The sequence below is a fragment of the Triplophysa dalaica genome, chromosome 22 (genome assembly GCF_015846415.1).
Source record: "Triplophysa dalaica isolate WHDGS20190420 chromosome 22, ASM1584641v1, whole genome shotgun sequence".
Lineage (NCBI taxonomy): Eukaryota > Metazoa > Chordata > Actinopteri > Cypriniformes > Nemacheilidae > Triplophysa > Triplophysa dalaica.
Window position 1 is genome coordinate 4166638 of NC_079563.1, and position 15251 is coordinate 4181888.

General features: G+C 42.5%; 1 protein-coding gene across 1 annotated transcript; it reads left to right on the top strand.

Moving 5' to 3' along the window:
* The first annotated feature begins 6838 nt into the window (after nucleotides 1–6838).
* On the top strand, nucleotides 6839–14239 carry LOC130412226 (protein translocase subunit SecA-like). The gene is made up of 3 exons (XM_056737436.1): nucleotides 6839–6895; nucleotides 7128–7687; nucleotides 9472–14239. Exons 2-3 carry the CDS (start codon nucleotides 7170–7172, stop codon nucleotides 9923–9925), a joined length of 972 nt encoding a protein of 323 aa, XP_056593414.1. The 5' UTR covers nucleotides 6839–6895; nucleotides 7128–7169; the 3' UTR covers nucleotides 9926–14239.
* Nucleotides 14240–15251: the final 1012 nt, after the last annotated feature.

Below are 15251 nucleotides of genomic sequence, written 5' to 3' on the forward strand. Positions count from 1 at the left end.
CAATGACTTTATTTATTCAAAGCCATGCACACGTCAAAAACATATTTCTGATACCATCCGCGTCCCTACAGTAATCAAATCATTTTGTTTAGCAAATAAGACTTAAATCTATGTAATTGATATTGAACATGCAGAGTTCCAACAATGAAGAAATGGGACAACCTTGATGTTGAATAGTGCAAGTAATTTCTGTAAAATCACTTGGCTGTGGTTGGTTGATTTTTTGTCTCCACAGGAATTAAATTCAGGTTTTTTACATGAGCCAAATATCCATTGTTTTAAATGGTGACTAGTGACTCAATGTGATATTTCCTCAGCACTGCATTGGTATTTGTACTGTATATATTAGAACATCACTGTTTTAACCTGATGTAAAGAAAATCTCACCACACACTTCAGCATGCACAGCTTAACGGTGCCACATCCCAGCATCCATATTTCACTGTGAACGTTATTATTGTCAAGGTTTAGTAGTTTGATAAGCAGTATATATATACAGGTGCTGGTCATATAATTAGAATATCATCAAAAAGTTAATTTATTTCACTAGCTCCATTCATAAAGTGAAACTTCCATCCATCCATCCATCCATTTTCTTCCGCTTATCCGGGGCCGGGTCGCGGGGGCAGCAGTCTAAGCAGGGATGCCCAGACTTCCCTCTCCCTAGACACTTCCTCCAGCTCTTCCGGGGGGATACCGAGGCATTCCCAGGCCAGCCGGGAGACATAGTCCCTCCAGCGTGTCCTAGGTCTTCCCCGGGGTCTTCTCCCGGTGGGGCATGCCCAAAACACCTTCCCGGGAAGGCGTCCAGGGGGCATCCGGAAAAGATGCCCGAGCCACCTCAGCTGGCCCCTCTCGATGTGGAGGAGCAGCGGATCTACTCTGAGCTCCTCCCGAGTGACCGAGCTTTTCACCCTATCTCTAAGGGATCGCCCGGCCACCTTGCGGAGAAAGCTCATTTCGGCCGCCTTTATCCGGGATCTTGTCTTTTCAGTCATGACCCACAGCTCATGACCATAGGTGAGAGTAGGAACGTAGATTGACCGATAAATCCACCTTACTGCAGAAGCTGCACCGATCCGTCTGTCAATCTCCCGTTCCATCCTTCCCTCACTCGTGAACAAGACCCCCAGATACTTGAACTCCTCCACTTGAGGCAGGAACTCTCCACCTACCTGAAGTGAGCAAGCCACCCTTTTCCGACTGAGAACCATGGCCTCAGATTTAGAGGTGCTGATTCTCATCCCAGCCGCTTCACACTCGGCTGCAAACCGTCCCAGTGCATGCTGAAGGTCCTGGTCTGATGGGGCTAGCACGATGACATCATCCGCAAAGAGCAGAGATGAAATCGTGTGGTCCCCAAACCCGACGCCCTCCGGCCCCTGGCTGCGCCTAGAAATTCTGTCCATAAAAATTATGAACAGAACCGGCGACAAAGGGCAGCCCTGCCGGAGTCCAACATGCACCGGGAACAAGTCTGACTTACTGCCGGCAATGCGAACCAAGCTCCTGCTCCGGTCGTACAGGGACCGGATAGCCCTTAGCAAAGGGTCCCGAATCCCATACTCCCGGAGCACCCTCCACAAGATGTCGCGAGGGACACAGTCGAATGCCTTCTCCAAATCCACAAAACACATGTTGATTGGTTGGGCAAACTCCCATGAACCCTCCAGCACCCTGGAGAGGGTATAGAGCTGGTCCAGTGTTCCAGGACAGGGACAGAAACCACACTGTTCCTCCTGAATCCGAGGTTCTACCATCGGCCGGATTCTCCTCTCCAGTACCCTGGCATAGACTTTCCCGGGGAGGCTGAGAAGTGTGATCCCCGATAGTTGGAGCACACCCTCCGGTCCCCCTTCTTAAAAAGAGGGACCACCACCCTGGTCTGCCAGTCCAAGGGCACTGTCCCCGACCGCCACGTGATGCTGCAGAGGCGTGTCACCCAAGACAGCCCCACAACATCCAGAGACTTAAGTTTTGACTACCTCGGTGACTTCAGCCCGGGTGATGGGCGAGTCCGCCTCCGAGCCCTCGGCCTCTGCTTCCTCAATGGAAGACGTGATGGCGGGATTGAGGAGATCCTCGAGGTATTCCTTCCACCGCCCGATGATATCCCCGGTCGAGGTCAACAGCGTTGATAGGGCACTGCTTCCCCCTCCTGAGGCGCTGGACGGTTTGCCAGAATCTCTTCGAGGCCGACCATTTTTCCTCTCCTTGAACTGCCACCTTAACGTGGTGGAGGGGTTTGAGTACCCGAAAGACCCTAGGAGCTATGTTGTCTGGGGCTATATGCCCCTGGTAGGGTCTCCCAAGGCAAACAGGTCCTAGGCGATGTGTCAGACTAAGAGCGGTTCAAAAACCCCTTATGATGACAAAAAATTTGAGGACCATGACGTCGCCCGGCATGGCGCAGCCGGGGCCCCACCCTGGAGCCAGGCCCGGGGTTGGGGCTTGTATGCGAGCGCCTGGTTGTCGGGCCTTCCCCCATGGGGTCTGGCCGGGCTCAGTCCGAAGGAGCTACGTGGGGCCACCCTCCCGTGGACCCACCACCTACAGGAGGGACCGTAAGGGGCCGGGGCAAAGTGGATCGGGTGGTAGTCGAAGGCGGGGGCCTCGACAACCCGATCCCTGGACGCGGAATCTTATGGAAAAGTGAAACTTGTATAATGTAAACATTCATTCCACACAGACTGATATATTTCAAGTGTTTATTTCTTTTAATTTTGATGATTATAACTGACAACTAATGAAAACCCCAAATCCAGCATCTCAGAAAATTTGAATATTACTTAAGACCAATACAAAGAAAAGATTTGTAGAAATCTTGGCCAACTGAAAAGTATGAACATGACAAGTATGAACATGTACATCACTCAGTACTTAGTTGGGGCTTCTTTTGGCTGAATTACTGCAGACTTGCGGCTTGGCATGAAGTCGATCAGTCTGTGGCACTGCTCAGATGTTATGAGAACCCAGGTTGCTCTGATAGAGGCCTTGGGCACTTCTGTAATGTTGGGTCTGACATATCGCATCTTCCTCTTCACAATACCCCATAGATTTTCTATGGGTTTAACCAGTTAATTGGCATAATTATTTTTATCAGCAACTATTAATGAGTAGTTAATGTATAGTTATTTTAAATTAGTCTTAATTATTGTATAGTTATGCAGAAGACATACAGCATTCAGTATTTATTAATGACTATTAAATAAGTATAAGTAATTATTACTTTCATTAAACATCTCAATGCAATTATCTACTGGTTAGTTAATATTTCTTTCTTATTAGTAATCAGTATGAACAACAGTGTTAATGCAGCACTAACCATTAGTTCTGCATTAGTACCTGCATTAACTACCTATTAAGTATGAAACAGTATTATAAAGTGTTACCCAATAAGGTTACATATTTAATGTGATTGAAAAAATATTTTTTATCTATATGGTACGACAGATGTTTTGATTTTATTTGAAGAGAGCTTTAATATAAAAATGTACAGGGAAAGTGCAACCAAGCAGAGCAGAAAATCCCCAAGCAAATAAATGCATTATCATGCATAGGACTATTGACAAAGGAAATTAAACCAGCATAGTAATCATGCCAGACAGTAATTGCACACCAAAAAGAAACAGTTGGTGAAGAAATGCACCACCACACCTAAGCCTGTACAGAACTACTATTTCAAAAACTAATCAACTGTGTCACACCACGTTCAGTATTTTCCAACACAAGTGAAAGAATGCACTGACACTGATAGATAACATCACATTCCATGCAAAGAGAAATCTAATGTGAATCAATAACTAAGTCCGTTGCTGACTACAGACTCTCCTGTAATGTGTGCAAATTGCATACATGTTGAATTATTGTAGTTTACAGCCATGTATAGCTGTTGCTCACCAAGTTGACCGAACGGGATGACGTAGAAGCATATTTGCACACCTTTGAGGTGATGGCCATTGAGAAGCCTGGGACAAAGACCAGTGGGCTCGTATTATTGCTCTCTTCTTTTCGGGGGGAAGCGCAGCGCATGTACTATTCATTTTCAGACAGTCTGAAGGCAGAGATCCTGGCTTGGGCCAGCCTGACTACCATCTGCGCTGCCCTACAATATCATGCCTGGACCTATGAGGAGCATACGCCGGTACATCACGACCAGTGAGTAGCCCTGCGGCCCCCAAGCCCCAGGATGAGCCCATGCCCACTGAATCTCCATCCCCTGCCCGCCGCGCCTGCTTGGGGAAAGTAGTTGTCATGTAGTCTGCTGGTGTGGGTTCTGATGCTGCTGTATCTCTTTCCTGGTGGAAGGAGTGAGAACAGACTGTGACTTGGGTGGCTAGTGTCTCTGATAATCCTCCTCGCTTTTTTCACACAGCGTCTGGTGTAAATTTCCTGGAGGGAGGGAAGCTCATCTCCGACGGTGTGCCTGGCAGTTCGTACCACTCTCTGTAGGGCCTTCCGGTTGAGAGCGGTGCTGTTACTGTACCAGCCAGTGATGCAGCCAGTTAGCATACTCTCTATTGTGCCGGTGTAGAATCGAGTGAGGATGTGGTGATTCTTACCAAACTTCCTCAGCCGTGTCAGGAAGAAGAGATTCTGGTGAGCCGTCTTCAATACGGCTGTGGTGTGAGTGGTCCATGTGTGCTCCTCTGTGATGTTGACACTAAAGAACTTGAAACTGTTGACTCTCTCCACTGGTGCTGCTTTGAAGGTGTTAGGACTGTGTTCTCTGTCTTTCCATCTTAAGTCCACCACCAGCTCCTTTGACCTACTGACATTGAGTGAGAGGTTATGTTCATCACACCAATGTGGAAGAGTGTGCACCTCTTCTTTGTATAACATACAACATAATGAAACACAAGTAATGAAAAGTACTTTGTAGTCTACATACAGCAGAGGTTTGGCTTAAAAAATGGTCTTGACATACAGCCGAAATTTTTAAAAGCCAAAAACAAATGTTTTACATCTTTAAATCAACGTGTGGTCAATATATGAAATAAATCAAATCTGTCAAAATTTCCGTAAGAACTGGATAACTGTTTGCTAGTGTGGCATCACTGGAGAGGCGGGCACATGTAAACTTATTTAATGCGTTTTAATTTTTTCCATTTGATGCATTTTACATTAAGGGCCATTTTACATTACGCTTTTAGTCTGAGGCCGTTTCGCCTGATGCCTTCTTGTATGGCACCTGATTCCTTTCAGTCTGAAGTGGTGGGGTTTTGCCTGATGCCTTGTTTCACAAGAACTGATGCCTTTTATTCTGAGGCTGTTTTGCCTGATAGTGTGAGAGCATATTCCTGACGCTGTTTTGCTGAGAACTGATGCCTTTTTGTCTGAGACGCGATGCCGTTTTATATGATATCTGAGGATGTACTAATATGTATTTTATGACACATATATGAAATGCAATGTCAATCATGGCCTCCAAATAATCCCAATTCACTGAATTGTCTCTATCAGTCTCCTCTCCACCCCGAGCTTGTGTGTGGTGAGCGCAGAGGTGCCGTTTTAATATGGCTGCCGTCACATCTAGACATCTGGGGGCCCTAAGCAAACTTGTGAGGGGCCCTTGTAGAAATACTCAAAATTAGATATAAGCCTAAACTGTAAACTATGAGAAATAATAACTAATTTAACACACTAAAACGAATGAAGACTGAAAGAAAAACAACATTAAACATTCAACTGGGGGTTAAACAACTTAAAAAAAACTATGACACACAAATGCTGTGTTTTTACTAACAAATGAGTGATTAACTAACAAAAATTAAGCATGATAAATACAGTTTTTTCTCAAAAGAGCTAAGCATAAGAAAAAATATCAATAATTCTCTAAATGTGATGGCACAAACAAAAGTGTTTATGGCCCCCAAAATTGTGATTCATTTCGGAGAGTGATAACAATTTTAATAATAATAATAAACGAAAGAAATGCAATAGGGCTCAGTGTCAGGAATAGTCACGGAGAGAACTCAATTTCAGGCAGCCAGGTAAAAAAAACCATTTATTTAAACAATAATCCTGCAGTGGGGCAACAGGAACTCAAACAAGGGTTACACATAAAACACGCCTCGAGAGGCCAAACAAAACAAAGTCCAAAAAATAACTCACTGAGAATAATCAAAACAGGAAGGGAAATATCAAACAAGCATGGCAACAAAACGTAGAACTGGATGCCGATGAAATATAAAGTGAAAGTGAAATTAATCACAGCAGAAAATTTCTAACCAAAGAAATCTTGTATAAGCTTGAAACATTCTACATGGTCATGCATATTGATAAATGAAGAATGTCCACAATGATAATGAGGAAAAGAAACCAGCACAGGGGGGTAATCATGCCAGACAGTCATTGCAGACTAAAACATAACCAGATGGTGAAGAAATGCACCACCACACCACACCACACCTAAACCTGTACAGAACTACTAAACACAACTAATAAACTGTGTCACACCACTTTTGGTACTTTCCAACACAAATGAAAGTAAAATAATGTGAAGTTACCTGCCAGTGTCAGTAAATTCTATCCAGAGAGCAATCTAAGGTGAATCAATAACCAAGTCCTTTGGTGACCACAGACTTCCCTGTAATGCGTGCAAAATAGCATAAATGTTAAATTATTGTGAGGTATAGCTGGTTTTCTGTCAATTTAAAATCAGCTGTACATAGTTTCAATTCTCTATATGTAAATAAACAAAAGCACCCACTCTGTGTTCTTTTAAATCACCTGACAAATAAAAGACGATTGTTATCATAGCAACGGGAAATACCAGGACATGAGATACGTCATCTTCTCATACACATATAACACAGCTACTGTGAGACTGTTCAAAGACAACTCTAAAAGAGGTTTGCTGTAGCAACTCCACAACAATATGGTCTCGAAAGGCGTAAGTATTATACATGAATGCTATATAAACAGAGGTGCTACATTTAAATATATTATTGAGAAAAAAAAACATACTTTGAGAATACACATTTAAAAAAACAAGCAAATATTTGTATTTGTGTAAATGAAGTCTGTTGTTGTTTTAGTTGTTGTAGCTGTATTAATCGTTTTCTTGGCTTATATTTCTTACTTAAGCAGAAATGTAATGATGTGTTATATTTTTTAAACTGCAGCATTGTGAAAATGTTCAAGACTGAATTCGTAGAGTTTTGAAAATGGAAGCACAAGGAGAAACACTGTCATCAAGACTGATTTCCCTATTTAAGAACGGACAATGGGGAGAAGATGATGTTGTTAAGTTGTTTAAAGCCCTTGTGGAACATTTTAATATAAGAAATGACATCAATGATTTTTACAAATGGATGATGAAAATCCTGCATCAAGTGGAGATTCATAGGATCTCAGCATCAGATTTGACATTTTTAAATGAAATCGTGGATGATGAGGCTACAATTGAGGCTACAATTAATGGCTTAGCTGAAAAAAACAAAGAGAAAACACTGGAAGAGATTGTAGAGGAAATTTGTCAACAAGCAGATATTGATGACCAAATGATGGCAGAAGTGAAGGATATTGTGTCAACTGTGAATGACAGTCTATCAGCTTCTACAGCTCCACATCTACATGCCAAAAAGAGCATTTTGTTTAAGATCTGCAAAGCCGTGGAAAAAACAAAGAACTATAAACCTCGAGTGACTCAGATGGTGAGCTGGGGCCCGTTTCAGAAAGCAGGGTAAGTGCAAACTCAGAGTAAGTCAACCCCAGAAAACGGAATACTCAGGGTTTTTGGTTTCAGAACGCGAGGTATGTCAAACCCGCGACCACGGAGTAAGTCAAGCCCATTTCAGAAATCGAGGTATTTTATACTCCGAGTGAGTAACCAGAGTAACCTACTCCGTGAACCTAACCTGGTCGGGAGCAGGTTTTATTCCGCAAACCTAGGGTTTGTTACAATCTCCTCCCCCTTTTCGAAGTGAAAGCGAGCGGTGTTGAAATTACATACGTCATTTGTTTATTGATTCGTGTTCCTAATCGCGCTCAATTTAGTCACACAGAACTTAAAATGGCATGTCCGTTTATTTAGGAACCCATAGAAGAGGAAGCTGCATTAATTCGCAGAGAATTATATTTATGTCGGGAGAGAATTGTGAGGCCCCGTTTGGACGTTTTATCTTAACTTTTAAGGCCAGTTTAAGAAGTATATTTAACATTTCCCAATCAGGCATCTTACTAGCAAGACCATTTTATTTCTTTAAAGTTTCCTGAATAAATGATGTTATTTTATTTCTACGACGGCGTTTTAGTGCCACGTTAAAAATAACATAAATTCAAGATTACGAGATTAAAGTCGAAATGTTACGAGATTAAAGTCGAAATGTTACGAGAATAAACTCGTCGTAATACGTATTTTATTTTCGTGAAGGTTGTAGTTTAAGAGTTGAAGTTATGTTTGAGCACGTCATCTGAATCAGTGAGTTAATTCGTAGTTCATGTCCGATTTTTTCTTCTGAATAAATTCAGTTTCCTACATAACGGCTGCAGTGTCCTTTTACTAATTATAACTCCGTGATGATGCGCCAAAATACAAAGAATTTCCTTATTGCTAAATCATAATCTAAAGTAGGATTTAACCAAATCCTCCACATCCATTGTTTCTAGAAATTCTGTTATTTTTCTCAAAATATTACGACTTTATTCTCGTAACATTTCGACTTTATTCTCGTAACATTTCGACTTTATTCTTGTAACATTTCGACCTTATATTTCGACTTTTTCTCGTAACATTTCGACCTTATATTTCGACTTTTTCTCGTAAAATTTCGACTTTATTCTCGTAACATTTTGACTTTATATTTCGACTTTATTCTCGTAACATTTTGACTTTATATTTCGACTTTATTCTCGTAACATTTTGACTTTATTCTCGAAATGTTTTTTTTTTTTTACGACGCCGTCGTATATTTCATATTCAGCTGCTGCCAAGATCTTTTTATTGCAAAAGGATAGCACCTACATGAGAGCGAGAGAGTTAAATATAATTCGCATTTTCACAGTTTCAACAAAATAAATATAAAAGTGATTGACATATAAACTGGCGCATTAACAAGTGAAGCACTTTTCTCCCATACCAACTCTCTTTCTTTTGCTGCTGCGGCTGTGTTGCTCTTTTTTTCTTAATATTCACCTTACGCTTGTAACAGTACCTTCAATTCGATTGGCGAGAAATGAGCAGAGCGCTTTTTGTCACGTGCCGTTGCCATGGTGAATCGTGCTATCTTCACTCAATTGATAATGGCTTTTCATCGCCATGCTGAACGCGCGTAACCTAGAGTGAACTTACTCAGGGTTGATTGAACTAACTAAAATCAGCTGTTCTGAAACTGAAAACTCAGAGTAGCGATTCTCTGAGTAAATCAACTCAGAGTTCAGATTTTAACTCGGTGTTGGTTGAACTTCCTTATTGAAACGGGCCCCTGGTGTATTCTTGTTCTCTCTAAATCAAGTCGGCTTGTTCAGGTTTTTTACAGGAGAAGGAAAGTCGTGCATCGTGGCAATGTTTGCTGAATATCAGGTCATGATCGAGAAAAAAAACCCTGATATCATCTCAAGTTCTCATGTACTTGCTGAAAGAGATGCTGAAGAATGGTCTCCATTTTATAAGGAACTAGATATAACGGTTGATGTCAACACTAACAAATCGAAAGATGAAGACCTCAAGAAGTGCTATGATTGTCAGGTGGTCTATGGAACTACTCAGGATTTTGCAGGTGATTTTTTGCGCCAGCGCTTCCACAGAAGAGATGTGAGACCTGAGAGAAGGTTTCAGTGTCTGATAGTGGATGAGGTGGACTCACTTATGCTGGATAAAGGTCTTGAAGTGGTCTACTTGAATAGTAAGGTTCCTCTCATGGAAAGTTTGAATGGAATTCTGGCTCAAATTTGGTCAATGGTCAACCAACTGAACGTTTAGAGACTGGAGAGATTTTAGGCCCTATTCAGCTATTCTCTGAGGTCCTGTTCGAAATCATACATGAAAATAAAAACATTGATCAACATAGTATAATGCAGATGGTTGTGGATGCAGGAATTCATCCAATGCCAGCACAATTCAGAATCCAGATGAAGGAAAATGTATCAAACATTTTGAAAAGGTTAGATAACGCAAGTGTCGTCCAAATTGTGGCATTTTTAACCTTGTTTGACGTTTACTTTCCAGAGTATAACTTTAATGTATACCAACAAAGCATTGATGGGTCTTTAAAGAAACTGAATGCTATAAGTCCCCCAAGTACAAATGAAAGACAATAAATATTTATTCTTCTTCTGGAAAGTGGACAGTGTCGTATTGTCTATTTCAAGGAGGACCCACTTGTTATATCAATAGAAAAAAGGATTAAAAGGCATTTTGAGTCAAAAGAGGAACAAATGGAATCTTTTATCCCAGGCCACCAATGTCTTATTAATGGTAAGGTACAAATTTGGATTAAAAATGCTCTACTAGCTAAAAAAATGACTTTGGATCAAGAGTTTATCCTTCATAAAGATGGAGTAGTTCCTGTTGATTACAAATGCACTGGCATTGTGCAGAATAACATGACATGGGGGGGAAGGCCTTCAGCAGTTTCTGGAGATGAAACACCAAACGAAACTGTCCAACATGAGCCTAATCACAAACTTCATGTCTAATGTGGGTTTATTTAAAAACTACTCAAACCAGTTCTATGGGATCACAGGAACTGTGGGTGACCGAACAGAGCTTGAAATGCTGAAGAAGCTCTACAACGGCATTAAGACCTGTAAGATTCCCTCATTTAGACGAAGAAAACTTTATGAGCTGGAAGGCATGGTGATACCTGAAGAGGATGAATGGATCAGGAATGTCTGTATTGTCGCTCAGAATCAAGTGAACCCCACAGTCTATCGAGGTCCACGAGCAGCTCTCATCATCTGTGAAACCATCAATCATGCAGAAATGTTCCACCAGTCTCTTGCGAACACCATCTCAAAACACAAACTAAAACTCTACATGAATAACAACATGGATAACTCTATGATAACAAATTCAACCATTCAAGAGGGGGATGTTATCATTGCAACTAATCTTGCAGGTCGAGGTACAGATCTTAAAGTCTGTGAAAGTGTAAATGAGGCCGGAGGTCTGTTTGTGCTGCAAACCTTCTTACCTCTGAATGTCCGAGTTGTACAACAAGCCTTCGGAAGAACTGCTCGCCAAGGGAGTCCAGGATCCGCTCAGCTTATCATGTGCGGCAAACATTTTTCTGATTCTGTGAAACTTGTGATGGATTTAAACACATCTGTCACCAGCTTACTCAGTCGCTTGAACTGTCTTAAACATATACTGATGTCATGCCATTCCAAAGATGGCAATTTGTTTGAGGATGCATTTAATTATTACCTGGATAATCGGAGCTTTCATTATCATGAGGCAATGGTCTCTGCCCTTACAGACCTCTTAACCATGAAAACCCTTTCATCACAAAACTGGAATCTGAAAATGGCAAGATGCAAGAAATACTTTGGTAAAAATCAGACTCTCAAGCTTTCTTGAAAAAGACGTTCCAAAAAACACAAAAGAGGAAGAGCTTTTTTCTGCTTACCTTGATTTTTTGGACGAAGTTTATGACAATGATGTTTTCTCTGACCAGCGTGATGTAATTGTGTCCTCTCTTCATGAGTGCTGGTGTTTGTGGCTCCCGATGAAGTTCAGTGATGAAAAACCCATTGGGATACTGAAAGAACAGCTCAGGGTGGACTTGTCAAATGCAAAGAAAACTCTTTTGAGTAAACAGTCCCCATCATCCATGGTCTACTTTTGCATCAGGTCTGGAAACAATCTCCGTGAGAAGGGATGCCTTTCCGAGAGCATTGAGATGTTGTGGCGAGGCGCAGGTCCAGGATCAGCGTCGCCTGGGAAACGGCTCGGCAGCTGACGCTGATTGCGTCCACCTGACGCTGATTAGCTGCCGGGCATATAAGCTACGTGTTCCTAACACTCGGGGTTCTGGCTCTGACAACGCCTAACGTGGAGTATTCGCTTCCCCCGAGTGAGTGACGGAGGAAGTGATCTGCGAGAGGAAGCACGGATCCTGAGATGGCAGCAGACGAGCACCCCAGACATTACCCTTTTGTACGAAGTACCTTTTTGTTTTATAATAAATTTCCCACTGGGGTTGCTCGAAACCTTGCTGTGTGCGTGTCGTGTCTCTTCACCCCGTCACACTGGTGGAGAATGCGGGCGTGGAAGCGAGAGACCGGCGCGTGCAAGGGTCTTGCCTACAGTGTTTCCTCAGCCCCGGAGAAGGACGGATACGCTCTCTCTCGCCGTGGTCCAGGAGGGAGAAACCCGAGGACGACGAGGACAAGAGGGAGAGAGATCGACGGCCCCGAAAACAGGGACGATCCCAGCCCCAGAGACCGCTGCCCAGCCGCCCGACCGAGCAATCAAGCTGCCGGAGAGGGTTGTATAGCCAACCGAGTGCGCGGCCCAGACGCCAGAGAGCGTGGCCCAGCTGCCAAGGAGTTCGGCTCAGCCGCCGGAGAATGCTGCCCAGCCGACAGAGGTCGCTGCCCAGCCGTCCGAGAGTGTGGCCTAGAAGGGATTCCCGCGCATGGAGTAGCCAACGATCCCGTCCATCTTCCAGCCTGTCAGTCCGTCTTCCAGTCAGTATGGGTCGGACTGACAGGCGACATTTCCCCTCCCACCCCTATCGTTTTCCCGAGCTGTCCGGGAACCAGGTCGACGCTTAGGGGGGGGGAATGTGGCGAGGCGCAGGTCCAGGATCAGCGTCGCCTGGGAAACGGCTCGGCAGCTGACGCTGATTGCGTCCACCTGACGCTGATTAGCTGCCGGGCATATAAGCTACGTGTTCCTAACACTCGGGGTTCTGGCTCTGACAACGCCTAACGTGGAGTATTCGCTTCCCCCGAGTGAGTGACGGAGGAAGTGATCTGCGAGAGGAAGCACGGATCCTGAGATGGCAGCAGACGAGCACCCCAGACATTACCCTTTTGTACGAAGTACCTTTTTGTTTTATAATAAATTTCCCACTGGGGTTGCTCGAAACCTTGCTGTGTGCGTGTCGTGTCTCTTCACCCCGTCACAGATGTACACCAAAGCTCTGGAAAAAGATGCATCTGGAGAGATTATTCCTCTCTATAATTGTGCACTGGCCACTATTAAGAAGAAAGACACTGGCTACATTGCTAAAGCGCTGAGTGATCTGAAAAGGGCTGACAAGGCAATAGATTCATATAAGTTACTTCTGCCAACAATTTGGAATCATGTCAAATCATCAATGCAAGACCCAAAAATGGAAGGCGATGCTTTACTCACCAAACAGTTTCGAGTGAAGAGTATGATTGTAGACCTACTGAAGATGAACATTCAAGACTCTGTAATGAAGCTGAAGAGCGCTGAAAGCAGAAGAGGGGAAGTGAGACTTTCTGAAAAACATACAATGTTTCTGGCACGAGATTTTATGGAGTGGGCTATTAGCAGAACCGGTATAAGCCTGGCTGAAATCATTGCACTTTCTCTGATAAATGACTTTATAACGAGGGCTGACATCAAAGGAGAAGATTTAAACCTGACTGAAAATTTTGCCAAATTTTGGGCAGAACACTGTGCAGAGAGCTGAAAACAGAGAACGAGATGTGGACCAGCCTGAAAGAGATTCTGTTAGAAGGTCTTCTTCATTTCTTCCTGATAACTTTCAGACAGAAGACCTTATTCAGAGTTCTGTGAGAGTTTTGATGGAGCTGCTAATGGAATTTGAACATATCATGTTTTTAGGTCTTGACACCATGTTCTGTTTGGAGGTCATATTTTCTCAAGGTGGCTTTTTTTCAAAGCTATTTAATCTCTTTTGAATTGTGACAGTTCATTTAAAGCATGTCACTTCACAGGGCCTGGCGAAGATATTAAGTGACAGGAGACTAGATGATTTAAAGCCAAAAGTTATGTTTTTGTTTTGTAATTTAAAAGACTATAGTAGTAAAAAATATATCTAAGACTAATGAAAATGTGTATCTTGATGCGGTATAAATTTCCTTATTAAACACAAGTACACTGTAAAATATGAATGTGTCTTTACAAATAGAGTAATATAATTTTCCAGTAATTTTATACTTTTTTTATTTAAAAGGGATCATAATTTACGTGAAATTCACATTTTTTCCAGTTCTTTTCCAAATTATATACTGTATGTTACTAAAAAACACTATAGAGCCATTTTGCCACCTCTGACAAGGATGCAAACTTTCATGTCTCCTGTGCCCTTGGTCCTTCAAGTAATGTTTAGGTTGACTTTTTATTTGTTAACTGTTTAAAGACAATTTCTATTATTTATTTTTTAATTGAAGACACATGTTTTCTTTTGTGGGTTATGTTATTGAATAAAAGCACTGTGTGGCATTTAGCTTTCATGTGTACTTTCTTTGTTACGCTTCCCCAATTTTGCTAAATGTAAAATGTAACCAGACACATATTGATTAAATATAAGTCATAAAAGTCAATCATGGCCTCCTAATTATCTCCATCCACTGAATTGGCTCTATCTTTTTCCTCTCCACCCCTAGCTGGTGTGTGATGACACACTGGTGCCATTGTAATATGGCTGCCGTTAGAGCTGTAATCGGGTTAAAAAGTTAGTCCCGACAGTGCTGAGTCCGACAAGTACATTTTGATTGACAGCTTTTTAAAAGCCTGAACCCGTTTACAGCCCGACATTACTCAAATGTGCGGTGAGCACGCTCTGGTCAAGAACGAGTCATTTATACATGTTTTAACATAATTTATTAATGAATAACATAGCCTATAGGAGAAGTCAAGAGAAGACAGAGAACGCCAAAGTCGACAGTATGTCACACAGTTTTTCATAAAGAAAGGTAGCTTGCCATATTCCTGTATTCCAAAACTTCTTTTTGTTGCTACATGACCTGCTTTTATCTAGCGAGCTTAGTAAAATAATTACTGAATTATGATTTACATCCAACAATAATAACATCTCTGCTGTCTCCGGGACGGGTTATCATGTCTCGTAGACACAGATTCAGCGGCTGCTGCACACCCACGTCCCCCACCCCCCGTCCCCGTCTCAGCCGAACAAGGTGAGCCTGAGCGCGAAACTTCGCGAAGATTGAAGCCTCTAAACACGTCTTATCTACTGTGTTCGCCACATGATGATAACTTCGCAAAACAAAAAGTAATCTACACGCTTCAAAAATTACAAAATTAGTTTGCCGTGTCGTGTGTTCTGTGAAGTGACAGTGCGGCT

Bases quoted from the DNA above. Each gene is read 5' to 3' on its own strand.
- LOC130412226 (XM_056737436.1), top strand. From the start codon at position 7,170: ATGGAAGCACAAGGAGAAACACTGTCATCAAGACTGATTTCCCTATTT. The intron at 7,688-9,471 runs GTAAGTGCAAAC...CGGCTTGTTCAG, and splicing joins GGCCCGTTTCAGAAAGCAGG to GTTTTTTACAGGAGAAGGAA.